Genomic DNA, 26841 nt, shown 5'->3' on the forward strand with positions numbered 1-26841 from the left:
TTTTTTTTTTTTTGCGGCTTTTAAGTTTCGGCGTTTATGGGATGATGGTTATGCTTCGTTTCTATACGTAGGATGGATCGGTCGCTCCATTGTCGTCTAGATGTCAGTTATTATGTTCAGGACGCTCAAGTCGACTTGGGAGTCTGTGATTGTGTGTTTAGTGCTAATGGCAGGGTCTTAGACAAAAATAATATATGCCATAGTCGAGGACAAATCCTGTCTGCTCGTCATCACTTCACTTCACAGCAAGGTATGGCGAGAGGAGGTGGAAGATCCGGAAGAGGGCGCAGAGAATGGGTTCGTTTGCAACAGACCTCGAAATGGAAGGAAGAGCGATATTTCTTCCATCTGTCATGGATTGCTCTCACCATTGTTGAGATTCACTCGGGAGTACTACACAGGTTTCACTCTGTATTAGACGGCATTCTAGAGAAATGACACGTCTCTGCACAATGGATTAATGTTGAGACTTCATCACGGCCCAGGAAGCAGTAGCCTTCCATTAAACCACTATCCTCAACATCAGATTGAAACGCATTCGAGAGAGCTGCACTCCCCGAGTCTCGAATCAGTGTCATTGTTCATCAGATCTACTAATATCATCATTAAGACCCAAAAAATACCAATACCCCATATCGCCACTCCAATGCTCTCTACATTTCAGAACGCACTCTCCCGTACCTGACCCAGCGACCCAATCTTGTACTCAATCCACCTTGCGACGCTCCTCCGATCTGGCAACAATACACTCCCTGGATTCATGACATGACACCTCCCATACGTAACACAAAACGCCGGCGCCGTATTATCCATCAGAACCAAAGCCGATGGCAACGGGTATAGATGCAGCGCCCACGAGTAGTCCCAGTGCACGGGGCGAATACTCGGCTGGAAGGGCGAGAGGTATCCCTGGTCAAGCACCGTCTTGACGAGTCTCTGCGCGGTGCGAAGGCTCGCCGCAGCAACCCGTTCCTTTTCCGACTGGCCGGCGGCGCCATCAACTTCCATGGATGCGTCTCCCTCGCCGTCGACTTGCATCATGGGAACGTCTTCGCCGTCATCTTCGGTGGCAGCGGCGTCCCTAGCTCCGCCGACCACGACTGCGTTGCGCTGTAACCTCCCGAGCATATCGTCTCTGAAGAGGGCGATTTCGTGGTTCGGTCCGAAGAGACTTAGCCGGCTGGGGTTGGACGCCCATATTGCTTCGGGACTCGCTTTGGTCTGATCATTGCTCGCGGCTGATGTGAAGAGTCGACGAATCCGCGAGGTGAAGATGTCCGGAATCGGTTTTCTAGGCAGAGGCGACGATGCCCCCGTAGTGCCCGCAGAGATCCAGGCGTCGTTATCTCCAGGGACGAAGACGAACGTTGAGTTTTTGATGAGGGCGGGAAATTCGGCCAGGACGGTTCCCAGCTCGTCGAAATACTCCTTGTACTCTACGCTGCCCCCACCGCGGCTCCTGGCCATGATGGGGTGCTGGACAAAGTTGCCCATCAGGATGAACGTCAGGGGTGGGGCTGCCTGGTCCTCGGCAGCGTAGATTGACAGTATTTTCCGCAAGGCGGGGAGTGTGCGAGGGTTATCCAGGTTGAGTTCACCCAGAATGACGAGCCGTGAGCGATCGGCCGCTTCTTCGGCAGTAAGTCGTCGGAGAAGACGTTCCTCAACACGCCTCATCTTCTGTCCCACCGCGCGCTCGCTCCCCAAACCTAAGAAGTCGATCCATCCAAACCCGCCACCGATGGACTGGTCCTGCGCCCCATCGGCACCTGTCATACCTAACGAAGTTGCTCGAGTTTCGCACGATAGATGTCCAATGAACGACGCGATGAACTTCCCGCCAAGCACACCACCCACACCGCGCGTCCCACCGAGGCCCTTGCCAATTTCCTCGTCCTCCTCTTCATAGATCCCATCGACCAAGACAATCATACTAGGTGTAAACCAAGCCGAGTTCTCGGGATAATCCACGGCGCGCGACAAGTCCAACGTTATTGTCCCCGTCAAATCGCTGATGGCTAGCTCGCCCGCAGGCAGGATGACGAGCATGCCCAACAACATCTGCTGCGTGCCGTGGCGGCCTAGCATATTTGCTATTTGTGTAATCTTGAGGGCTTGGCCGGCGCCCGGGGTTCGTCGCTTGTTGGCGGCGCGGGAGGTGGTTACGGCGGATGTGTGGAAGGATTCGTGGCGGAGGAGGCGTTGGTGGATGACGTTGAAGCGGTTCTTGAAGGCGAGGGCTTTTCGGGGGGCCGAGGGCATGATGGAGGGTTTGCATGTTTCCCTGTGGGAGAAGGCTGGGGTTAGAAGCGGATAAACAATGCGACGGAGGAAGCTGGGATCCATGTATACCTTTCAAAGTGTTTCTTGTCGACGTTGTAGACGAGTCGAGGCTGTTCGTACGCGATAATAGCTTTAAGCCATTTCCGTACATCGTTCAAGGATTCATCGTCAATCTCGTCATCCACCCCCAGGTTCGACGCACCAAGGCTATCCTGGCTATCTCCCCTTGTCAAGGCCCGACTCGGCGGCAATCCCATGCGCACATTCGCCAAATCAGAGTCCTGACTCGAGTCCAGCATCAAGCTATTCTGCCGACTCAGACCCCTTCCGCCAGATATGATTTTACCACCACTCATACTCGCCTCCAGGGTCGTCAGGATCTCCTTCAACTCCGCACTCGCCCCATCGACAATAACACCGCCGTTCCGGCTCTTCCAACTCCGCGCCACCTCTTCGAGGACTTTCTCCGCGAGACCCTCTTCTCGCCATCCTGAGCCACAGTGCCGACCTATAAATGCTGCGAGTTCCGCTAAACTCGAGGAGTTGAGGGTAAGGCTGTGCTTCTTCGTGAAGGTTCGGAAGGCTAAGGGTCGCAGCGTCGCGGGAGGGAGGACTATGGGTAGGATAGCATGTCTCACTGCTGTGGGGGCGCTGGAGGGTGTCGCGGAGAAGGACTTGAGAGGGTGCGCTGGGGTTGCGAAGGCGGGAGAGGAGGAGGGGATGTCGGAGGAGGGAGGGTTGGCGCGCTTAGCGGGGGTTTCTTTGGTGATGAATTTGTGCATGGCGGTTTGTGTGGTGGGTTGTGGGTATTATAACATTTTGTGTTTAATTTTGGACAAAAGTAGAGTAAGACTGGAGGTCTGTGTAGCCGATTGCCAGCAACGAAAATGTGACGAGCGTTGAAGTTCTGGTTCTGAGGTGGGATGTCGATTTCAATTTCAATATTGCTGTCGAGCTCGAGACGCGTCTGGATTTCTGGTCGCGTAAAGAGCTGTGGGGTCAATGACCCAGTTGCCGGCAGCTGCGAACCACCTGCCAAGTTTCTCTGACCTCAACTGCCAATTTTTTGGAGCTCGCTCCATCAACGCATCATTGTTCTCGACCAGTAATGGGACAATTGGATGCGCTCTGGGGATCCAATTTGTTTTCACAATGTCTCGAGTTCTCCTACGGACGTACGGCACCCATTCCGCCAGGTTGTGCGCCAGCCAACCGGCGCGAACTAGCTTCCTCCGGCCCATCTCTACACTATCATCAAACCCCAAGATCGTAAGTTAAGCTCCGAGCTTCTTCTCCGACCTAGCAATCTTCATAGAAAACAGTAAATACTAATATATCCACGCACAGAAAGTATTCAAAGACCACCCAGCTCCCAGCGTAAACCTCCTCACCTACCTCGACACAACACCCCCCTCCCAAACCCTCGCCATCGGCCAAACGACCACCCTCCCCCCAACACCCCAATCCTTCCAAGAAAACCCCCGCTTCCTCTCAATCCTCAATGAAGTCCTCATCGAAAACGCCCACAATGACCCAGACCTCATAAGCCAAGCCCGCGCCTTCGCCGGCCCCGGCGGCACCTCCTTCAGCCTCGGGGTCGCAGGGTTGTATCAAAACCAGCGGCGCAAGGCCAAGAAGCTGACGGGTGATGGCGGCGGTGGAGGGGCGAGCGCGCAGGGAGGTGCTGGTGGTGCGGGGAGGGGAGGACACGTGCATTTGAGCGATACGAGGAATCCACCGGACTTTGGGAGGATTGCGTGGCCGGAGGATATTTTGGGGAGTGTGGAGGTCGATGCGGCGGGGGAGATTGTGGGGAGGTTGGCGCCCAGTGGGACGTATCGGATTATAACGAATCAGGGAATGTGAGCACTATTTATTTTCCTTCTTCCCATATTCCTCCTTTTCTCCCGGGTTTCCCTCTCGTTTGTAAGAGATTATACTGACGGGATACAGCTTGGGGTTAAGTCCGTTCTTGACGGAAAAGTTGATTGCTAGGCTGAGGGAGGAGGAAAAGAAGGAGGGATCTAGCTGATTTGGATTCCCTTTTCCAATTTCTCTGCCATGAAACGACCTACGATTTTGTATAATAACCATTGTAATTGCCAATCCATGTCAAAAGAGACAGTCCTGGTCCACTGTCTGTTCAGGTACGTTGTATTGGGTCTAGCCGGATAGCTCTATATCGAGTTCTCTCCTCATTGTTTCCGAATCTCCACGATATGAATCGGAACGCTTGTATCATAGAACGGCCCCTGTTGCTCCTCAGCAGTAGGAGTGGGGAAATCGATAAAATCCACCAACAGGCCCTGGGCCTTGCATATCCCCAGCAAGTTATTCAGCGTCGCAACGTTCCTCTCCGCCGTGCTAATGATCACCCTGACCTTTGGAAACAAATCAAACAGCTCGCCCAGCGTCGCGATGAGCGCCGGCTGCGCCCTGGAATCATATGTAATATCCGACCCGAGGACGACATCAATCTCCTCGCCGCCATTCCACTCCGCGTCTTCCGTCCCGAGGAGCGCCCTTCCCCATACCAACTCCATGATGGAAAAGTTCGCCGACTCTTGAAGCCCGTTGAGGAAGATGGTATCCGACAAGTCTCTTATGACGTCCTCCGAGCCATCCGTTGCGACGACTTTTTGAGCCCCGAGATATTTCGCGCAGAGGACGGATACGTAGCCGGTTCCGGTGCCGAGCTCGAGGACGCGCTTCCCCTTGACAAGTTCCGGAGCGGTGCAAAGATATTGGCCCAGGTGGAGACCGGCTTCCCACGTTCGCATTCCCGTCGTGCCGGACGTGGCGAGCAAGCCACGGGATTCGAAAACAGTGATGCAGTTCTTTACTGCGCTAGAGTTCGAGTCGCCCTCGGGGTTCTCTTCCGACTTTAAAAGTGACAGGTAGTATGTCACGTAGTCCATTTTCTGGACGGCTTCGGTCTCAGATGGTACGGGGACGTCTAGCATTTCCGCAAAGGCTTCCATCAAGTTGTCTGACACCCCCTGCATCAACAAGGGAAGTATTTTCTCATTTTTTAGCGACGGGTTTATCGACTGTTATGGGAGACGAGGAGTGTTAATTTACCTGCTCCTCCCAGTCATTGATACTCTTTTCTATCCTCGAAAGAAGGTCCTTCAGAACTCGAAGACGGTATCTATGCGGAGGCGGGAACGGGACGGCCCCGTCGGCGAAGAGATGCTCGTATAGAGCTTCCTGGACGCTTGATTGTCGCAAGAGGTCCGCGTCCGGATAGTCAAGCTTCATCTCCAGTTGGAGGTATTGGTGGCAAAACCGCCCAAGAGGGCCATCGATGGCATACGCCATGATTCGGTGCTTTGCAGCTGTCGCCTTTCACTTCTGCTATAATGGAGCCATGTAAAAAGTTGACTGACTCGAGTCTGGAGAGCCTGGGCTACGAAAAGAAAAGATAACTACACTACCCCCCAAATACTAGAGCTTCTCCATCAAGGAACCGTAGAGTAGTGCGATTCTTGAAGCGATTGTCCATCGAGCCGTCTCTAACCTTGCGACAATGTTCCCTCTTCTGGAGGTGAGGGGCATTTAGATGGAGCGACTGAGGCAAGTAAATAAATAGTGGGGTGAAAGAGATTTCCCTTCTCAGCATCCAGTTGACACCAGCTGCCCATAAACCCGTCTTCGAAGCCCAGGATGAAGCTATTCCCAAACGGGAAACTGCAATCATTTGTACACGATGAACTCTCTCGCGGTGCCTTCCATGTCTCGGTTCTCAGTAGTACACACAACTAAAGGTGTAATTGCAACTCTTGAAGAATTGAAACGGCCTTGGGCCTGATACTTCGAAACCTCCGTGCTGTGAGAGGACTCAGCATCAAGGTGGAAATCGTTGGATCAGGTCCAGACATGGCGGGTCGCGAACTGGTTTGAAGATACTTCGTACTTCGTACCTCAGCACATAACGCCACATGCAAGCCCCCATCCTCACGTGCAACCCTACACCAGCCACACGCCCATCAAATCCCCACCCCCAGCCAAGACCCGCAAAAACGAGAAAAGTGCAGTGGAAAAAATTAGGCAAATCCCCATTAGGGCTACAGAGTACCCACACAGCCAACCAAGCACCAGCAGCCCGCGCTGACAATAATCCGCCCCAATTCGACGCAATCACCCAAACCACGAAATAAAAAAATAACACCCACCACCACCCACCCTCACCACCATCCTCACGAACCGAACTCCTTCTCGCCGTCAACGCAGAACCAGATTCGCATAATTCAAGATGGCGGACTCCGACGCTCCCGTTACGCTCCGAACGCGCAAGTTCATCCGAAACCCTCTGCTTGGCCGCAAGCAGATGGTCGTGTGAGTTTCAACCCCATTTTGTCGGTTGCTGTTCCCGATCGATGGCTCGAGATGGATTGGATATGGAGGATATTTCTATGTTTCTGTTCATCGAGGCCATCGGTCGGAATTGGGGCCATAGGATCTCGCGAATCTCTGCCGGAACCCCCTGACTGACCAACGTCTTTTTTGTGTCTCAATAGTGACATCCTCCACCCCAACCGCCCCAACATCGCCAAGGAGGAGCTCCGCGAGAAGCTCGCCACCATGTACAAGGCGACGAAGGAACAGGTCTCCGTCTTTGGCCTGAGGACCCAGTACGGTGGTGGTAAGACTACCGGCTTCGGCCTCGTCTACGACTCCCCTGAGGCTCTTAAGAAGTTCGAGCCCCAGTACCGGTTGGTCCGCGTCGGATTGGCCACCAAGCCCGAGAGGGCCTCCCGACAACAGCGTAGGTTTTCCCCCTCATCTGATGGAAACGATCGTATTCTCTATTTACGAAGGGAATCGGGAACTTGGATATTGGAATGGATATTGGTCATGTGTTTTGGGGCAGAGGACTGATAATCTCTCCCTACTACAGGCAAGCAACGCAAGAACCGACAAAAGACGCTGCGCGGCACCGCCAAGTCCAAGGGCGCCAAGGCGAAGAAGGACAAATAAACAACTCGATTCCACCTCTTCACGATATCCCCGGGGATGGAAAAAGAAAAGGGAATGGTGTTTGGGAGGAATTTTTTGGAGGGGGAGGGGAGGAATGGCGGCTAAGGGCTCACTTACTCTCTACCTCGGTGGTGTGTCTTTTGTTACGCTGTTGTTTTGTTCCTTGATGGTGTGATAGAGTCTCTTCGCCCCTCCATACCCCTCTCCCGGCCGGTTTTTATTCGACCCTAGTCGTCCCTTTCCTCTCGTTTTCCTCTTTTCCCTTCTTCCCCCTTTGAAAGGAATCGAACTTAACACACAAAACAAAAAACCCGACTTGTTATTAGAAAAGACGTCGATTCGGTGGCGCGGGGCAGGGATGGACAATATTCGGAAAGTTTCGATTGCGGTCAATAACAAAAACTAGCATGAATCAAGGTGTTACGGCTTGATTTTGACTTTTTTGATGAGGATGGTACTGGGTTTCTTTTTTCTTCACTGTCCCTTCTCTCCGCCGTGCTTGATGTGCTATGAACATGGAAGGTCTTTTTATGTGATGCTGTGGGGTCTCGATGTGGACTTGAGGCTCTATCAGAGTCGAGTCAAGTTGGCAAGTTCTCGTGTTCATGTCATTCGTATAGCTGACCAGCAGCGTGGGTATCTAAACAAGCATCAACATCTAGTCATACATCTTCATCTACTCCGAGGGCCTCGAAAGCCCCATCCTGTCCCATCCCCACCCAGGCAATATCTACGGCTATCCACCACTGCCCATCCCTAGTCTAAAACGCCAAAGCCAAAATCACAACAACAGAAACCGCCACAATTCCCCACAACCCGCTTCCACTCCTCCCCTTCTCGGCCCCAGCCTCAGCAACCCACAAGATAGGCACATGCCACCCGCAGTGCTCATTCCCGCCCCTCGTAATGCATGTATAATACGTCGTCTGAGCGAACTCGAATTCCTTCCCCGCGTTCTCGGCTCGCACCGGCGCTGGTGTCGGGTCCGGCGCGAGGGGGTCGTAGGATTTGGTGTAGTCGAGCCAGAACATGGATGTGTTTTGTGGGGTGGCGGCTGCTGCTTTTGGTCGGGTCGGTGTTGGTTCGGTCTGATGAGGCTGTTAGCTCGGCTCCTTTTGAAGGAAGGGGAGGAGAACATACGGTTTGGGTTACGGGGGAGGAGAGGATTGGTTGGAAGAATGTGAGGAGGGCGAGGAGGGTGAGGATGAGTCTTGTTGGAAAGCGTGTTCTCGTCATTTTCGGTGAGGTTGAGGGAGGTTGAGGGAGTTGAGGTCTTTGGCAAGGTTCGCAGAATCTCGACGACTGCTCAAAAGTCGCTTTGATACTCGGCTACTTCGTATGTAGTCTTGCTGTAGAACCTTAGGTGCACCGAGACAAGGAGGGAAAAGCACTTGCGGTAAAAGCAAAGGCGACAGAAACGGCTCTGGGTAACTAATATATATCCGCGACCAAGCAAGGCAAGAAAGGTAAAGTTCATAAACTCATAAACTCGTTTGAAAACAAAGACCACCGATTAAACTCTAGAATGGAACAGAACAAACTGATATACAAAGGAGAAAAGGGAAGAATCTCAGGAGTAATCATCTCGCCTCGACGAGCAAGATATAAATGCCTCCTGGTTTCCATTAGTATCCAAACAACAGGCAGAAGAAAGGAATAACTGCCAGCCCTACTGCTTCCCCCCTTCGTTCTTCTTCTTGTCCAAGAGAAAGGCCTCCTCGACGCTGGTCGATTGGAGGACATGGTCCCCTTTCTCCCTGAGAGCTGCACCTCAAAAGCACCCTTCCCCCGCTCCTTTAGTCTCCTCCGAAGGGTATCCTATGTGATTTATGCCATAATTGGGGAAAAAAATAATGCCCAAATAAATGAGGAAAAAAAAAATCGTGTTCGCCTCAGACTAGCCAACTTCGCGTCCCCACGCGTAAAGTGTCCCCTCCTCGAGGAAGCAGGGCGTTGGGTCCCAAAAAGTGCAGATGTTCCTGGTTGCGGCAGTCTCAGCCTATTCGCGCACCTTGATTGGCTTGATGCTCGCAGGGAGATGCAGATATGCATGACGGGGCGAAAAGGCAACCTGCTCACCCTGGCCTGTGGAATTGTCTAGATTTTCTAGGTCGAGACTTGCTGCTACTCCGGTTTTCGATCCAGTTCGAAAACAGTTTGTTAATTAATCCTTTGGACTTGAAACATTTGAATTTTTGGTGGGATATCCCTGATCACTCTCCCAAGCTGTACTCCGTACATCAAGACAGACACAAGACAGACACAAGAGAGATCAATATGGATGGTCCTCGTCAAACACTTAGCAGCAAGCTTTGTTTCATGTCCCACACTTCAGGGTTAGTTTCTGGGCTGTGATGACACCATGAGTCAAGAATTCAGCTCTCGTCTTTGTTTCTTTTTTCTTCTTTTCTATCCAGTGATCCATGTTGGGGTTCCCTCCAATTCGGAAGAGCATAGGTCTTGACTCTTGATATTTCAATAGACTTGTTTGACCAATATCAATTAATGTATGCATCTAAATGGCAATAGTGATGAAACGCGGCTGATATCAATGTTCACTTGACCGACCCTCTTGCTCTACAAAAGCTAGACAGTATTGAAACCATTTTCTTCAAAGTCATCATCGTTTAGCTGTGCTGGCCTCCACAAAGGAGGAGTTGTTATAATATACTTGATTCAATTTCCTTGGCAGGAAGGCCCAGACCAACCGCAGCTGCATGCTCTTCGAAGCCGGCTCCCTCGCTTTGCAGTCATCTAAGTTAGCACCCTTGGCCAGCTTATTACACTTGACCTCGCACTTGCCTCGCTCCCCCACAGCTATAACAGCCAGGCAACCTTTGATTACCCCTACATCTTCAAGGACAAGTGGGCCAAAACGCAGCCCCGGCCTCCTCGACACTCTATTTTAGCTGTTCTTCCCAGATTCATTGAAAGAACGATTTCTATATCTGGATTCACTGATTCCAACGATCGTGTTTCCTTCTAGAAATCCCGATTCCCAATGCCCTTTTCCACAAATATCATGCCATTGAGATTTTTAGGTGATTTCCCGGCTTCTGCCTGATAGTCCAGGTTCCTACCATCGAACAGAGGCAAAAGCAGCATCAATTCCAACATCTCTTTAACGGTCCGCAGCCAGTCCGGCTGGAAGGTCTTTGAGAGTGTTCAAAATGGGCTGGAAATCCTTGTTTCTGATATTGGACTTGTTTTTGATGTTGGAAATTTGCTACTCGCAAGGAGCGCAGTTTGAATATTCGATGTATGTTCTTTCCCGTCGCCTTATACCGCATTGTTCCTTGAAGCATGACTTCCAGGAAGGGGGCCAGAATGAAATTTTCATGCCGGCTCTCCCCTCTTGTTGGGCAGGAGACCAGGAAGCTTCAAAAAGAAATGAGCCCGTGCCGGACGTGGGTCGCGGCGCGGATTCATGCCGCGGTATGGTAGAGATAAGGATTTCTGCTTTTGCCGTCATCAGGCGTGGTGCACTGGACTATTCTGCAGGAGGTCCTCTGTGGTTTGGTGGCAGGTCTGGTCCGGACGTCGGCTGTAGGGGCCGTGGAGCTCACTTCGAAGATGTCTTCTGGTCCGAATGCTTTTAACCACCCTCGGGACGCACTCCATTCATCGGGTAAGGACTAAGGAACGGAATTCAGATTCCAAAAGAGTGGTACTGTGCCCAAAGCTATAACCAAGGAGGGACTTTGGTTGTCATACGGGTTGAGACTTCCCGGAACGAACGAGTAGTCACGTTCCTTGCGGCGTGACAGCAGGAGAGCAGACGCCCAATGGATGTCGACTTAGTACCGGCGTCCCGGGGGGCGAATTGACGGATGACCGAGCGTGGTAGTCGAACCGAGGCGGGCTCGTCCTAGTCCCGACTCCGTGTGACCGTCTAGTATCAAACTGGATAGTTCCAGGAACGGACTGACGCTAGAATTCCAGAGTGACAAGAGGGATGAGCCAGTCGAGGGTCTCCAGCGGAGGGATCAGATGCGGTGTCAGACGACCGTCTCCTAAATCTTCGACCGTCGATGGAATTTTGATGAAGCTGAACAATCCAACGACGGGTCTGAATGTAGAGATCCGAGACGCTTCAACCATTCAGCTTGGGTGCGAAGAATCCTCGGCCTGTCCGTCTCAGTAATCTCCGTCATCCACAGCTCCTTAGACATAAGACCCCTGCAGGCCAGGCGCACAAATTGATGCTAAAAGATAAAGATAAAAAGTCGGTAGATGACCAGAAGAAATCTTCTGGTCACCGAATTCCGCTCATTCTAACTTCGGTGAGTCGAGAACGCGGGGCTCCGCCTTCCGTTGAAATGACTGGGAATGATGGATCCGTAAATGACTAATCGATCCGGTGACTAAGCAATACACCATTTCGGTCGTGCAATTTGCTGTTTTCTCAACTTGCCACGGCTGAAATTGGTCCGTGCGCGGGAGCAGCAAGGCTGGATTTTTCTCTGCAGCAACCAAAATCAAATTCATCCTGCGGATGGACTTGAGTAGGTAAGCAAGCTCGCCTCACCATCTTGCTCCCATCATATCTGGGAACGCACCCTCTTCCTTTCCCCCCAAACACTTCTCTTCTTCCCCTCTCTCCTTTTCTCATCCAACCTGCAGCGCATTGCCGTTTGAGCGGCGTTTAGTTCGATCTCCCTATTTTCCTTCTCGACGACACGATCCACTTTCCGCGAACGATAGTAGTGGGCAGCTCATCCCACAAAGGGCGGCACTACGATTGTTGACCCAACTCCTCTCACTCAATTTGACCATCCCGACTGTCCAATATGAGTAACGAAATCTCCGGTTTTATCGACTCCCGTGTCGAAGTCGACTCCGAGGAAGAGGACGAGTCCTTCGACGAGGAGACTGGCTCCCCCCGTCGCCGTAGAACCGCCCACATCGATGATTCTAGTGAGGAGGAAGAAGAAGACGATGAGGAGGAGGAGCGAAAGGTACGACACGCCCAATCATACGCTTCGCGATTCTTGGCAATTTGATATTCTAACATTCTTTCCGTGGCCAGGTTCGCGAAGGATTCATCGTAGAAGACGAGGAAGAAGAGGAAGAGGTGGAAGAAGACGAGGAAGCCGAAGAGAGACAAAGGCGGAAACGCGCACGTCGCGACCGAGAGGAGGAAGAGCGGCTTGACGAAGAAGATCTCGAGCTTATCGGCGAACAACTGCCCGGATGGGAACGGGGTGCTCCGTCAGAGGTAAGTCATCTATTTGGGAAACAGTGGCGTCGCGACTTCATCACAGCATGGCTAACCTTGTGATCCTCTCTCTCTACAGCCTAAATTCAAGCGACTGAAGCGCGGTCACCACGACGATGAAGATCGCCGAACCGAAAGACGCGGCCTCGACGAAATTTTCTCCGATGACGAAGAAGATGCCGATCATCGACCTTACGGCCGCTCGACCTTCCGAGCTCAGCCCGACGAATTCGCCGACTTTATCGAAGAAGATTTCCCAGAGTCCGAGGAGGAAATCGAACGTCAGCGCGTGGAGAGGGAAGTCGCACGCACCCGCGACAAGGGTGTTAGCAGCGTCATCGATACCTCGGGGCTAGATAAGGATGCCCTTCAAGATATGGAGGATATCTTTGGTGACGGTGCGGACTACGACTGGGCCCTCCAGGCCGAAGAGGAAGAAGAAGAGCGTGAGCAGGCTGAGCAGGCCATCGAGCTGAAGGATGTCTTTGAGCCGTCTCAGCTCACCGAAAAGCTGCTCACGGATGCCGATAACGAGATTCGATTCACCGACGAGCCCGAGCGCTTCCAGATCGATAGGAAACTGTTTAAACATCTCCAAATGACGGGCGAACAGTTTAAGGAGGAGGCTCGCTGGATCTCTGCCCTCATGTGGCCCAAGAAGAATCTCCCCCAAGAATCCCACACACCGTTCACGAAGGCCATTGGCAAAGTCTTGGAGTTCTTTGTCGTCGACGAAGTGGAAGTTCCTTACGTTTTCCAGCATCGAAAGGACTACCTTCTCGACACGAAGAAAGTCCCCAATCCCGACCACCGCAAGGACCCCGATGCGCCCGAGTACATCATCGAGGCTAAGAAGCTCCTCAACCAAGACGACCTTTGGCGCATTCTAGAACTCGACATCAAATTTCGATCTCTTATCGAACGCCGAAATGCCCTCGAGAAGATGTACGATAACTTAAAAACGAACGCAGGTGTTCAAGATGATATGCTTGAGGATATGATTCCCCAGGCGGCTACTGTGGAAGAGCTACAGGATCTCCAGGATTACACGCAATTCAGGTATTCGGCCGAGCTGAGGGAATTAGCCTCGGTCAATGGAAACAGCCAACAGACCAAGCGACCCGGGTCTCGGACAGCCATGATGGATCGCATTCGCAAGAGCAGGGCATACGGATTCGTGCGCTCCTACGGTTTGTCGGCTGACCAGCTGGCCCGGAATGCCTTGGGTGAGGGCCGCAAAGTTATTCCCGAGGACGATGCAAAGGATCCCGATCAGCTCGCCGATGATCTTGTCGACGACGATTTTCCCACCGGCGATTCGGTCCTGTCAGCCGCTCGACAGATGTATGCCGAGGAGCTCTTTGTCAACCCGCGCATGCGCAAGTTCTTCCGGATGCACTTCTATCAGCTTGGAGAGATTGACTGCCACCGCACTGACAAGGGTCTGCGCAAGATTGACGAGTCCCACCCTTACTACGATATCAAGTACCTCATGCGACAGACGATGTCTGATCTCGCCCGTCAACCAGAGCTCTTCCTCAAGATGATGAAGGCGGAAGAGGATGGGCTTATCGAAGTCAAGCTCCGGCTGAGGAATCGCTCGGAATTCCGCGAAAAGCTCGACATGGAGTTTGAGTCGGAGAACTTCAGTGATCTCGCGCAAAGGTGGCGGAATGAGCGTAAGAAGGTTCTGGATCTTGCGTGCTCCAAGCTCGAGCGTATCATTACGAAGGGTGTCAAGGAATCGCTCCGCACCGCTTGTCAGGAGGAAGTCCTCAACGCATGTCGTGAAGAATACTACAGGCGACTTGACCAGGCACCTATCAAACCCAAGGGCCTCGTCTTGGGAACAACCCCCCGAGTGCTTGTGCTTTCCAACGGTCTGGGCGATGCCATGCGCGACCCTGTATTCTGGACTTGGGTTGAAGAAGACGGTCGGATCCTTGAGCACGGCAAGTTTACGAACCTCGGACGGGACGAGAAGCAGCGCGAGGAGTTCGCAGAGCTCGTGCAGAGGCGGAGACCCGACGTCATTGGTATCAGTGGTTTCTCGGCCGCCACGAATAAGCTCGTTCGTGACGTTGAGGGTCTCATCGGCGAGAAGCGTCTGATGGGTCCTGAGTACCAAGATCCCGATTCCGACGACAAGGAGTATCGAACGGACCCGCTAGAGGTTGTAGTCGTCAACGACGAGGTTGCCCGGTTGTACAAGGACAGCACACGCGCCGTTGCTGATCACCCGTCCCTTCATCCCATTGCGCGGTATTGCTTCGCTTTAGCCCGATACATGCAGAACCCTATGAAGGAGTACGCCGCTCTCGGAAAGGATATCGCGTCGCTTAACTTCCACTCCTGCCAAAAGTTGCTACCGCACGACAAGCTTATGAAGACGCTCGAGACCGCAATGGTAGATATGGTCAACCTTTGTGGTATCGACATTAACGAGGCTGTCAACGATAGCTACACGGCCAACTTGCTTCCATACATTGCCGGTCTTGGTCCTAGAAAAGCGACAAGCGTTCTGAAGGCCATCAACGCGAATGGTGGTGTAGTCAACTCCAGAGACGAGCTTGTCGGCGATCCGGATTCTAAGAAACTCCCCGTCGTCGGCCCTCGCGTCTGGAACAATTGCGCTAGTTTCCTCTACATCGAGTACGACCCTACCGATCCCCACTCCGACCCTCTAGACAACACCCGTGTCCACCCAGAAGACTACGAACTCGGTCGTAAGATGGCAGCCGACGCGCTCGAGCTTGACGAGGAGGACGTCAAGGCCGAAATCGACGAGAACGGCCCAGGCGCGGTAGTCCGCAAGCTGTTCAAGGAGGAAGAACAAGAAAGAGTCAACGAGCTCATCCTCGAGGAGTACGCCGAGCAGCTCGAGTCGAGCTACAGCCAGAAGAAGCGTGCGACGCTGGAGACAATAAGATTGGAACTCCAGGCGCCGTACGAAGAGATTCGGAAGCAGTTCTTGCACCTCACCCCCATCCAAATCTTCACCATGTTCACGGGAGAGACGGAGGAGAGCCTAGCGCGCGACATGATCGTGCCCGTCAACGTACGCGTCGTTCGTGAAGATTTCGCCATCGTCAAGCTCGACTGCGGCGTCGAAGGCCGCGTCGAAGGCCACGAGATCAGCGCTCGGCACTCGGTCCGCGACGTGCTGCAAGTAGGCCAGACGACCAACGCCAAGGTCCTCGAGGTCAACCACAAGGACTTCGCCATCAAGCTCACGATGCGCGAAGAAGCACTGCGCCGCCCTTACCGCAAACCCATCAGCCACCACCCCGAACAATGGGACTACGAGCTCGAGCGCCAGGACCGCGAAGAGCTCAAGGAAAAAGACCGCACGACGGGCCGCGCCCAGCGTGTCATCAACCACCCGCTCTTCAAGCCCTTCAACGGCATGGAGGCCGAGCAGTACCTCGGTTCCCAGCCCGTGGGCGAGGTCGTCATCCGCCCTTCGTCCAAGGGCAACGATCACCTCGCCGTCACGTGGAAGGTGGCCGATGGCGTGTATCAGCACCTCGACGTGCTCGAGCTCCAGAAGGAGAACGAGTTCTCGGTGGGCAGGACGCTGCGCGTCGGCGGCAAGTTTACGTATACGGATTTGGACGAGTTGATTGTTGAGCACGTTAAGTCTATGGTGAAGAAGGTGGAGCAGTTGACGCAGCATGAAAAGTTCCACAAGGTGTCGAGGGCAGCTTTGGGTATGTGTTGCTCCGAACTCCTCCCCAACTCCCCCTTTTAAAAAGAAAAAAAAAAAAATTTGCTAACAACTCCTTTAACAGAGAAATGGCTCACCACATACATGGACGCCAACCCCAACCGCTCCACCTACGCCTTCTGCCTCGACACCAACCGCCCCGGCTACTTCTTCCTGTGCTTTAAGTCGAGCAAGTCGTCGCCGGTCGTGTCCTGGGTCGTCAAGGTGATCCCGCACGCGTACCAGATGCTCGGGTCGGAGTATCCCGACATGAGGGCGTTGTGTAACGGGTTTAAGCTGAGGCATCAGAATGAGGTTAAGTTGCAGATGCAAAAGCATGTGAGGAGGTAGTGGTGGTAGTGGTATAAAATAGGAGAGGTTTAATACTTTGTGGACCTGTTGGAGAGGGTGAGGAAGGAAAAGAAAGAGGGGGGGGCCGGCGGGGGGAGAGGATAGATGCAGATGATATGAACAAAACGCGACATGAGTCTTTTCGCTGAGGATGAGGGGAGATTTGAAGTGGATGGGTTTGTTTTTTCTTGTCTTTTGGGAGTGTTTTTGGGACGGTGTAGAATAGCTATGGAATTTAGATTTACTTTGAAATGAAGAGATTTTCTCTCGATGAGGTCGAGAATGCGCATTGGTGACTTGTGATGATGCGCCGGGAAGAATGCCGTGAACTCGGTCCTGAAGTGCCTTGCTCAGGCTCTGCCTAGCGACCTTCTGCCATCATGATATCGGCAGGATGGTGTAATGGATACAGGTGAATATGAGATTTTCTTCTTGAGAATAAATAGAAGGCCGTAATGTCATGGGATATCCTCGACATAAAACCCCGACTTCTTAAACTCCGGCGCCGGAAAAAAAAATACAAGGTTCGCCTCGAGCTCGACATTGTCTGCCTTCTCCCAGGTTACCATCTAGCTATGCTTGCATGGAACATCTGAACCAACCAACTAGGTAGGGAAAAAGAAAATTGACTCGTAACCAACAGTTTCAGGTTATCTCTTCCAAAAGTTGAGCCATACAGTCAACGTCCCTCATGTAATTGAGTGGTGTGCGCCCATAGTTATCCTGAGATTCCAGACTAGCCCCTGCGTCAATAAGGAGTCTAACGAGCTCCGGATTTTCCTGGATCGCGGCTATATGTAGTGCTGTCAGCCCATTGCTATCCGTAGCTTGCACATCAACACCTTCAGAGAGGAGAAGAGATATGACCTTCCCTGCCTCCCGACTGTGATTCCTCGCAGCAAAATGTAGCGCCGTCTGCCCGGAACGAGTCCTAGCTCCTACATTTGCGCCAGAACTGATGAGGAGTTGTAGGGATTCTACGGTACCCCACGCTGCAGCTACTTGTAAAGGGGTATTTCCGTCAAAGTCCTCAGTTTCCACATTAGCGTCCGCATCAAGGAGTACTCGCATGATATCGTTATCGTTTCGTTTCGAAATGCCGCTTCGCTCAGCGCCGTTTGTCCCCCGGGCGGTACAACGTTCAGATCAATGCCAGCTTCAATGAGCAGCTCTAGTTCGGCTAAATCGCGTCGTGTTATAGCGTGATATAAAAGCTCTGCCTTGTCAATGTCTTCTAAGGAAGATATTTCCACGCCTGCGTCAACAAAATCCTTGACACTGAGTGGTGACGCTTCGTCGTTTCGCGGGGTATTTCGTAGGAGATGCCTCGCGATTTTCTCTCTCGAAATATTCTGGTAATCATCCTTTGACAGATATTGATGTAGGTCCTTAAGGTCGAGACCTCGAGCAATAGCGTAGTAAACAGGCGTCATCCCAACATTATCTTTCAAATGCATATCGGCTCCTGCGTTGACGAGCAGCTTGATAACTCCTAGATGCCCGCACCATGCGGCATGGGATAACGGAGTTCGTTTCTGGAGGTCCTGCGAGTCAATCTCCTTCTTCCGGCTCAGGAAAAGTCGTCGCATACGTCGCTTTTTTATATACTTAATCAAGATATCGACAACAGCCTCGAACCCTTCTCCTGCGGCCAGGGAGAGTGCTGAGCGGCCCGTATAGCGGACACGCATTCCCACATCAGTGTCATCCGTTAATAACACATGCCTAACAGTGGCAGGCAGTCCGAAGTAGGACGCAGCCATAAGAGGCGAGAAGTTATCAAACCACGGAGGCCAAATCTCTGGATATATTCTGTGGAGATACCCCTTCTCTGAATTTAGACTGAGAACTCTCATTATCGACGGGATCAAAGCGTTCTCTCTTTCGGCTTCCAGGAGACGGACATGATGGGCCCAATATTGCAAGGCGTAGTCAAGAAAGACGTACCCGGGCGCACCGCGCATAGTAACATATACATCTTCCAGGAGAATAGCGCCTAGGCAAATCTCGGCGAGAAGCTTATGGGATTCCTGCGGCCAGAGCGAGAATTTCCAGGAATCAGTTCCCGGTACCTGAGCTTCCTTGATACATTTATTTAGGACCAGAAACTCCCTCGCCGTTTGATGTAGCAAGTAGATTTTTGAATCTAGTATAGACACGAAAAGTCCACAGGCGTTTCGTAAAGTCTCACGGAAGCGGTCCTCGGGCTCGAATTCGACATCTTTATACGCTTTATGATGCTGCCGAAAAGACAACGAGAATGACATCTCTCGCAAGGTCAGTGGCCTGGTGGTAGCCACGATAATATGGAGTATCTTCCGAGTTGTTTCGACATCTGGGCAGCGCGAGAGAATGCTATCATAGGCGGCTTCGACGGTTTGTGGGAGGCGGGAAGTGACGTTTTTGATGAGGCCTCCGTCCGCTTTGACGGAAGTCTCGACTACTTCGAGGGTGAGATACACCCACAAGTACGTTCTGTTGGGAACGCGCATAAGCTCTCGAAGTAGAAGCTTTCTATCACTCTCTGAAACTTCCAATCGCTGGCCGACACTCTCGACCCTGGCCTGGATGAACAAAGTGATTTCTTGAGAGATCTGGTTCATTTCTTCCTCGTTCTCTCCGCCTAGATGGATGACTGGTAGTAGGCGGAAGTCCCGCTTGATATCGACGTAAGGCCGGCTTGTGATGAGAAACTTCAGACGATGTTTTCGCTCATCATTGTATAACTTTTTTAGGGCTCCGAAGAGTTTACGGCGTCCTTCGTCCTTACACTCGTCCAACGCGTCCATTAAGCAGAGGACTTCCCCTGTGTTTTCTCTCTCCATGATATCAACGAAAATACTCCAAGCTTCATTGAAGGAATCCGTTATCCTGGATCCTGCGGCCTGGATGCGATCCAGCACCTCGTCGGATAACAGCTGGCGTTTCTGTAGGAAAAGCTGGCGAAGCAAGCAACACAACGCGCTAACCACATTTTTCTGATCATCGAAGTCGTCTTTGAAGAAGAAGTAGCACACAGTCGTAAGCTCCGTGGTCGGTAAAGCCTCATCGACGAGATACTTGACCAAGACTGACTTTCCACACCCGGGATCTGCGGACACCCAGAGGATTTCCGAGGACTCGCTTTCGCGCCAATCCTGAAACCGTTTATGGGAGAGGAACCATTGACACGTCCCCGGGACTCGTTTTGGATTTCGATCCTTTCGATCCTTGTAGGGCGATGTATAGAGGCGCTCCAGAATTTTGTTTTGTGCCTCTCTCCGACGCTCGTCCCCTTGGCTTGGTGGAGCTTGATTGAAGTATACCGGCGCATGGAAGTTTGAATCTATAAATTGAGACCCGAGCCCATTGTTGGCGTTCTGAGTACCGGAGCCACTGTTGACGTTTTGATGGCCCGCGCCGTTATGGACGGGTTGAATACTGGAGGCATTGTGGTAGCTTTGAGCACCCCTTTCAGTGTTGAATCGAGGCCCAGAAGTAGAAGCATCAAAGTGCGATCGAGAGTTCAGGGGCGATCCCGAGCGGTGATCTAGCCGAGACTGGGAATTCTCACGCTCCGCTGCCATCTTTCAAGTGGAGATTTCATCAAGGACAGAGGATCACCTTCTCCACCTGGAGTCGAACGGCTTGTGAGAGGAAGAGAAAAAAAGAGAGAAAAGAGGAGGGCGAAGGGAAATGCGATGGGCAGGGCCTGTGGCAGGCTTTAACAGAGTAGACCAACAATATACTACAAAGGTAACCTGCGACCCAATGGCAGCGGGTGATGTGGCAAGGGATCTTGTCTGAGCCAGTAAAAGACCCTCAAGTTTATGCATGGCACCTGCAGCTTCCTCAGTTCAAGATAGAGAAGAGCAGGCTGTGATCAGCTGACCAGTTACACGTCGATGGACCGAACATTTTAAGTCGCCAGTACGAATTCGATGCGAGGTGCCGTTTCATAGACCAGGTCTCGGTATGGCCGGCTCGAGATGATATGGTCGAGCGCTGCTATGAGCACCTCGAAAGAAGCGGAGGGGACACGCCTTCGGCTTTCGAAACAGGAAGCCAGCCAAACGCACCAAATGCCTGGTAGGCTGTTAGAAGGATAAATTTCTAGATATGAGGACGCAAACGCCGCGCCGATCGAACGTATCCACGGGAAAGTGGTTTCCGCTGCCGGCAGTTTTAGTCTGAGTACTTGTTGACGGCTTGCTTTTACATGATGATCCAGATGGTGGAGTCAATATACCCTCCCCCAAATCATCTTGCGTGTTCGTATTGGCATTGCTACGGGCTTCATTACCCTCTGGTGTCGTCTCGAGGTGGCCGATTCCCCGTTACCAAAATTTCCGGCAAACACTTGTTTGTAGGCTCCACGGGACTCAGGATAGAGGCAGTCATCTCCGCCCAAGGCGCCATCCATCTTCCCCCATGCGGAGTGCCCATGGACACGATCCCAACGGTAGATTGAAAGATCCCCCACCGTTCCGTCTCGGGATTTCCCCACAAGGGAAGCAGAGCCTCTATGCAAACGAGTCCACCAAGGCTATGCGCGACGAAGATGAGAGGACGAGAAGTGGCACCGCATAGCCATCGCTCATTCTTCAGGTCGTTAGCAAGATTCATCCCATGCCCCCCCCCGAGTTCGTTCGTCTGTCTTGCGCACCACGTATGAATTGTAGCCATACGTAAGCGCGCGAACTCGCAGAAGCTTAGGTGGGAGAAGGGCTTGCAGCTAGGGCGCGACCTCGCCGTCGGCAGTCCACGTAGTCTCCCGATTACCCAGGAGGCCGTGGACAAAGCAGACGTCGGCCTTCGCATATGGGCAGTCGTGTAGCACTTTGACGCCCGAGAAATGAGGTTGTCGACCTCTTCCCATGCCGGGAGGATGAGAGTAGCCGTCTTGGACCACAGCTCGCCAGCCTGAAGGGATCTTACCCTATCTCTCTGCCGCTCAATGACATCTCTCAGCCGGCCCTTCACCTTCATCGCCGTCTAAAATACTGCAGGATCAGCGATCTCATCGCGCAGGAGTGAGCTTGGTATCTGTTAAAGCCAGACCGCTTGGGTCGGCGGGAGAGATGGATCCTCGAGGTGCATATTGCATATTGATTGGGCAGGAATCCGTCTCTGCGGCATCTTCGGCGCGACCCGCTCCCTCGAAGAGACTGAGCCGGGGATAGAAATATACGGAAGGGTTACAGCAGAAAAACCACCGACTGCGGGGAGGAAGAGGCCATGGACAATCCATTTTTGGTGAAGGAGAGAGCGCAGATAAACGCCCCGAGTATTTCATCAAACGTCAAACGCAGATAATGAGGACAACGATTCGACCCATGGATAAATTGATTTCTTCTGTCAATGAGTTGTGTCTTCCAATGTTTACGAGTAAACAGTAACGCGAGTCTTGACGTCAAGAGCAGACGAAGATATTCCGGAATCCCGAATCCATCCTAATCTTATCAATCATGTCGATGGGAAGGCGCAAAGGTGGATTGTCAAGACTGGGCCACATATCACCACCTCGTCTTAGTCATTCTCGACCTCTCCTCTCTCACCTCAAGCTGCAAACAATTTGAAGCTAAGGCGCACTGCACCAAGTCTCTTCTAAGGACCTATTTTACAAATAGGTATATATTCCCTCATCGCGAGGAACTCCCTTTACAGAAATTCACCGAATTGGCATCATTTTCTCATGAGAATATCCGTCGCCGGAGCAAGACCCGCCACCCTCATCTCAACCCCGCGATACCTTCACTCCCCTCCTCGTCACGCCATGGCGGGGTCCCAAAAACCTCCCCGGAGATTCGCGCCTCTCAAGGGCGGAGAGAGCGATGCGCCAAAACTCCAAGGCATCGTCTTCGACATGGACGGCACCCTCTGGTAAGTCCCCCATCCCCCCGATAACAAAAATCCAAAAAATAAATCCCTTACCCGAAAATAAGCGAGCCCCAAACCCAAATGTTCAAAGACATGCGCTCCGCCCTCTCCGTCCCCCCCACAACCGACATCCTCACTCACATTTCAACCCTCCCACTCCCCTCCCAACCTGAAGCCCACTCGACCCTCCGCGACATCGAAACCCGCTACATGCACCTGCAGCGCCCTCAACCCGGCCTCCAACCCCTCATGGACTACCTCGACTCGCGCTCCGTGCGCAAGGCCATCTGGACGCGGAACTGGGACCGCCCCGTACAGTCTTTACTCGATCGCTTCTTGCAGGGACGGGATTTCGTCGTGGTTACGAGGGAATGGGGAGGTGAGCCTAAGCCTGGGCCGGCGGGGATGTTTTCTATCGCCGAGGGTTGGGGCTTGAGGAAAGAGGAAGGGGGAAAGGTGGATGCTACGGGGTTGATCATGGTGGGGGATTCCATGGATGATATGCTGGGCGGGAGGAATGCGGGGGCTGCTACCGTGCTGCTTTTGAATGAGCATAACGCCGATGTGGCGGGGAGTGGCATGGTGGATTTGGTTATTGAGCAGTTGGATGAGTTGATTCGGGTTTTGGAGGAGGGGTTTGTGGGGATTGGGGATGGCGTCGAGGATGGCGCCGAGGCTGATGAGGCTTGAGGAGCGATAGGTGATGATTATGACGACGATGATATGATATGATGATGGAGGAGGGGACCAGGATTGAAGTTAGACAGGGCGAGTTTCAAGGGATGGATTGCATTAGCATCGCAGAAAGCACACGCATTATCAGCCAGCCAGCCAGCCAGGTAGCACTCTGGACAGAACAAGAATCAGACAAGATTATTCGGAAGCACTTCTCGATCGTAGATCTCTTACGTGCTGCAGCCACACGCAGGCTCACGAGGAACGATGATACACATGGGCTAACTTCCTACGCTAGACTCATTGATGACAATACATTGTATAATGCTTGCTTCGTTTGTAAAAGTCGATTTTTGTTTTCTCATGACATGAAAACTCCCTGTATACCGGGAAACGGAAAAATAGAGAAAGAAAAAGGAAAAGGAGAAGAAGAGAAGAAAAAAAAATAGAAAAGTCCTACGGCTCCGCCCAGCCGTCTCAACAGGTTGTCAGATACGCGTATCTGCTAAGTCTTCCATCCTCCCCTTATTTTGTCACTTTCGTTCGCTGCTCTTCTCGCTTCCTTAAGTTCCTTTCCGACTCAACTCACTTCTGTTCAGTCTTTCCCATATCGGTTCATTTCTTCCCTCCTCCCACGCCTGAGTTAGCCGCCTCTTCCGACTGGTCCTTTTTCCTTGACCGCGCCTTAGAACCGGACGGGTTGGACAGAGTATGGTCCTTCCAGAGATCCAGGTCGCGGGCAGCCCACGCGTTGATATCGTCGTCCGCGCGCTAGTTGGACGGATATCCATAGTTGTAGCTGCCATTAGGAGGCATGCCGAACCTCGCTTGCCTGCGGCTCTCACCCCTGCCGTCATCCGGCGTACCGTTCCGAGGCGGCACTCCGGGTAGTGGACCGGTAGGAGCCACGCTCCGGCCGGGGAGATTGAAATTACCCACCCCCGCACTCATGGGATGTACAGCAGTGTTTGGTGTGCGGGCATAGTTGTGGAAAGCAGGGTGGTCGTAGTGGTCTCGCGGTGAGATGATGCCGGCTCCGGCAATGGGGATCTCTCCCGACGTCGGTGTCTCGAGAGGGTTGATCGATAGTCCTTCGATGTGTGGTAGTTGTATTTGTTGTTGTTGCTGCTGTTGCTGCTGCTGCTGCTGCTGTTGGTGGTGGAAGAAGGTGGGGGAATCGGTCGAGCGCAAAAGTTCTTGTGTGGCGGGAGAGAGCTGGGGCGCAAGGTGAGACTTGCGGTTGTCCTTTTCCAGGAGGCCTACCGCCCACTCTCTAAGGTCGACGGGTGTCCTCTTGGCGGCCTGGACGAAAGGATCCTTGTCCTATTTTGTGGGTTAGTTACTGTCGAGGGGGGGTAGCAGCCTGAGTAGGGAAAGGAGAGAGGGAGGGGGAGGGGGAGCGGGGTTCTCTTACGAAAAGCTCCTGAGGAGTTGGCCTCTCCTCGGGCTTCTTGGACAGACACCTCTGAATCATTTCTTCAAGGATGGGTGGGAAGGCGTCACTCTTGGGAAGTCTGGGGGCGGGTTCGTGAACAATCTGCTGGAGGAGGTCGAGAATACCGGCGGGGGCGCAGTCGGCGTCTTCGAGTTCGGCGTTCGAGCTGAAGGGGAACTTGCCAATAGCAAGCTCCATGATGGAAAGGCCGAAACTCCAAACGTCCGACTTGACGGTATACTTTTCTCCCTGGATTCGCTCCGGCGCCATGTACGTAGATGTGCCCACAAAGGTGTCAGCGATAGAGTTAATAAGCTCGCCCGATACACCAAAGTCGCACAGCTTGATGCCGCCCCTCGAGTTGACCAGGATGTTGGAAGGTTTGATGTCTCGGTGCATGATGTGATGCTTGGTATAAAGGTAAGTCAGACCGCCAAGGGTGGCCTCGGCAATCTTTCCTAGAACATCGACTCGAATGGGTCCGAACGTTTTGGATATCTTATCGAGAGATCTGTGGCAAATGGGAGAACGGCAGTTAGCAAGGCGCTCTACACCAGGAGAGGAGCTAGCAATCTATAGCAGGGAAGCGCTACACATACCCGACGTCCATGTATTCCATGCACATTATCACGTCATTGTTGTCATTGAGGAAGGCACCGTAGAAAGTGACGATATAATCGGAATGGCAACCATGCATGATCTGAAGTTCGCGCACAATTCGCTTGCGCATCTCCTTGTTGGCCTCGACGTGGATGACCTGGTTCGGGGAAGGAAATGTCAGCGACCATATTCGTCGGGTTAGAGGGGAGAAGGGTATTTGGCTGTGGAGAAGAGAAAGAAAGAGAGAACGGGCGAAGTGTAGATACTCCCGGACACTTGCGTAAGGTGCACGAGATGGAACCTGAGCTTTGGGGACATACCTTGCGAGCCATCACCGTGCCAGTGGTGAGATGCTTGACTTTGCTGACCGTTCCACCATTTCCAGACCCGAGCTCCTTAAGAATATCGAGGTCTTCGGGTTTCAGGTCAAGCTTGTATTCGATCCCGATCTCGAGTTGCTGGCTCTCTTCGTTCTTGGACTCTGCGGGGCGGGGAGGCTTCGCGGCGGCGGGGGTTAAGGCAAGTCCCTTGTGATTCTTGCGCTTCATAGAGCGAGGGGCAAATGGGTCTGCCATGACGGGCAAGAGAGATGGGGTGGCGAGCGCTGGTTACAGCACTCGCGGGAGAGGATAGGGACGTCGGCGGGGTATGGAAGGGAGGAGAGAATTGCTTGTCCCACAGAGATCGAAGTGTGATGTCGTCCAGTAATGTTCCGCACCTAGGAGGGGAGGACTTCAGCACCGACGATAAGGGATCAATTATAAACGCCGCTCCGGGGATAATTCTGTGAACCTAGGCTATCAAAGAAATGGTGTCGTGGAAACGCTGCTATGCATGCCAGCTCGGGGGTGGTCGCTCGATCAACAGAGGAAGCGCTCGATTGAGGGGTCGGGCGTCTCCGGGAATTCAAAGAAAAAAAGGGCTCGTGGAGGCGAAGATGCTAGCTGAAGGAAATGGAATTTCTCATTAACTAGAGGGCCGTCGAGAAGAAGAGGGTTGCAGTTGAATTAGGATTTCGTCGGCCGTTCGGGGAGGAAAGGGGTTTCGATGAAGTTTGAAAGTCCAAGCCCGAACCGTGTAAAGGTGAGGAAGGAGGGGGTCTGGCCTTTGCTCTTTCGTCTGGTCTGGTCGAGATTGGTTTGGTCTGGTACCACCACGATGGTGGGGGAGGGGTGGAGTACCAGGATTTCGGAGGTGGCGGACAGGGCGCTAGAGAGATTGCTGGCTTTGGTAGCTTGCGTATGGAACTCTGGGAATGCGTCTTGTGTGATTGAGCACGTCTTGAGCAACTACAGGTGCAGATGCAAAGACAGAGCCTATGTCGTCGGGCGAGATGGGAAGAGGAGAGTATTCCAGTCGACTTGAAACAATTCGATGGAATGAGGAAGGTTACTTCCTTGTGTTCGTAGGTGAAAGGGGGCGGCGGCCCACCAGAGTCGAACAATGGAGAAGCGGTATTGGAGGGGTCGATCCAGACGGGTCGTAGCGGGAGACGGCGCTCGTTTTAGCCCAGGCGAGGCGTTGCTCCTCCGTAGAGGCTAACTGGCGAACTAGTCCGGACGGCAATAATTAGTTTTATGGTGGCAGCACTAGGACAGAGATCGTGTGGTTTGTCTTGGCTTTCGAGTCTAGCCTGGAGAAGGTCCTTGCTGTTGGATGAAATCGATTCGAAGTTCTCCCTTTGTCTGTGGGCTGCTTGACTTGATGTAACCCAGCTGCAGCAGGGAGTTGATG

The 26841-nt window shown here is 52.7% G+C and overlaps 8 protein-coding genes and 1 pseudogene across 8 annotated transcripts; 4 read left to right on the plus strand and 5 right to left on the minus strand.

Moving 5' to 3' along the window:
• Window positions 1–660: 660 nt before the first annotated feature.
• On the minus strand, window positions 661–3065 carry SAPIO_CDS2577 (DNA polymerase epsilon subunit; the record flags this gene model as incomplete). Its single annotated transcript, XM_016785561.1, has 2 exons — window positions 661–2284; window positions 2353–3065. 2 exons carry the CDS (start codon window positions 3063–3065, stop codon window positions 661–663), a joined length of 2337 nt encoding a protein of 778 aa, XP_016644937.1.
• A 370-nt stretch (window positions 3066–3435) lies between these two features.
• On the plus strand, window positions 3436–4315 carry SAPIO_CDS2578 (uncharacterized protein; the record flags this gene model as incomplete). The annotated part of the gene is made up of 3 exons (XM_016785562.1): window positions 3436–3552; window positions 3631–4145; window positions 4237–4315. 3 exons carry the CDS (start codon window positions 3436–3438, stop codon window positions 4313–4315), a joined length of 711 nt encoding a protein of 236 aa, XP_016644938.1.
• A 163-nt stretch (window positions 4316–4478) lies between these two features.
• SAPIO_CDS2579 (Uncharacterized protein) lies at window positions 4479–5604 on the minus strand (the record flags this gene model as incomplete). The annotated part of the gene is made up of 2 exons (XM_016785563.1): window positions 4479–5282; window positions 5365–5604. The coding sequence occupies 2 exons, from the start codon at window positions 5602–5604 to the stop codon at window positions 4479–4481; spliced, it is 1044 nt and encodes a 347-aa protein (XP_016644939.1).
• Window positions 5605–6538: 934 nt separating this feature from the next.
• SAPIO_CDS2580 (uncharacterized protein) lies at window positions 6539–7263 on the plus strand (the record flags this gene model as incomplete). The annotated part of the gene is made up of 3 exons (XM_016785564.1): window positions 6539–6621; window positions 6804–7051; window positions 7184–7263. The coding sequence occupies 3 exons, from the start codon at window positions 6539–6541 to the stop codon at window positions 7261–7263; spliced, it is 411 nt and encodes a 136-aa protein (XP_016644940.1).
• A 761-nt stretch (window positions 7264–8024) lies between these two features.
• On the minus strand, window positions 8025–8499 carry SAPIO_CDS2581 (uncharacterized protein; the record flags this gene model as incomplete). Its single annotated transcript, XM_016785565.1, has 2 exons — window positions 8025–8351; window positions 8404–8499. 2 exons carry the CDS (start codon window positions 8497–8499, stop codon window positions 8025–8027), a joined length of 423 nt encoding a protein of 140 aa, XP_016644941.1.
• A 3554-nt stretch (window positions 8500–12053) lies between these two features.
• Window positions 12054–16538, plus strand: SAPIO_CDS2582 (Transcription elongation factor SPT6; the record flags this gene model as incomplete). The annotated part of the gene is made up of 4 exons (XM_016785566.1): window positions 12054–12221; window positions 12293–12481; window positions 12561–16191; window positions 16273–16538. The coding sequence occupies 4 exons, from the start codon at window positions 12054–12056 to the stop codon at window positions 16536–16538; spliced, it is 4254 nt and encodes a 1417-aa protein (XP_016644942.1).
• A 998-nt stretch (window positions 16539–17536) lies between these two features.
• Window positions 17537–20104, minus strand: SAPIO_CDS2583 (annotated as a pseudogene; the record flags this gene model as incomplete).
• Window positions 20105–22293: 2189 nt separating this feature from the next.
• On the plus strand, window positions 22294–23087 carry SAPIO_CDS2584 (putative HAD superfamily hydrolase; the record flags this gene model as incomplete). The annotated part of the gene is made up of 2 exons (XM_016785567.1): window positions 22294–22400; window positions 22463–23087. The coding sequence occupies 2 exons, from the start codon at window positions 22294–22296 to the stop codon at window positions 23085–23087; spliced, it is 732 nt and encodes a 243-aa protein (XP_016644943.1).
• Window positions 23088–23843: 756 nt separating this feature from the next.
• SAPIO_CDS2585 (MAP kinase kinase EMK1) lies at window positions 23844–25682 on the minus strand (the record flags this gene model as incomplete). The annotated part of the gene is made up of 4 exons (XM_016785568.1): window positions 23844–24395; window positions 24487–25018; window positions 25107–25264; window positions 25428–25682. 4 exons carry the CDS (start codon window positions 25680–25682, stop codon window positions 23844–23846), a joined length of 1497 nt encoding a protein of 498 aa, XP_016644944.1.
• Between the last annotated feature and the right edge of the window lie 1159 nt (window positions 25683–26841).

This window comes from Scedosporium apiospermum (assembly GCF_000732125.1).
Source record: "Scedosporium apiospermum strain IHEM 14462 chromosome Unknown SEQ_SAPIO_0086, whole genome shotgun sequence".
NCBI lineage: Eukaryota > Fungi > Ascomycota > Sordariomycetes > Microascales > Microascaceae > Scedosporium > Scedosporium apiospermum.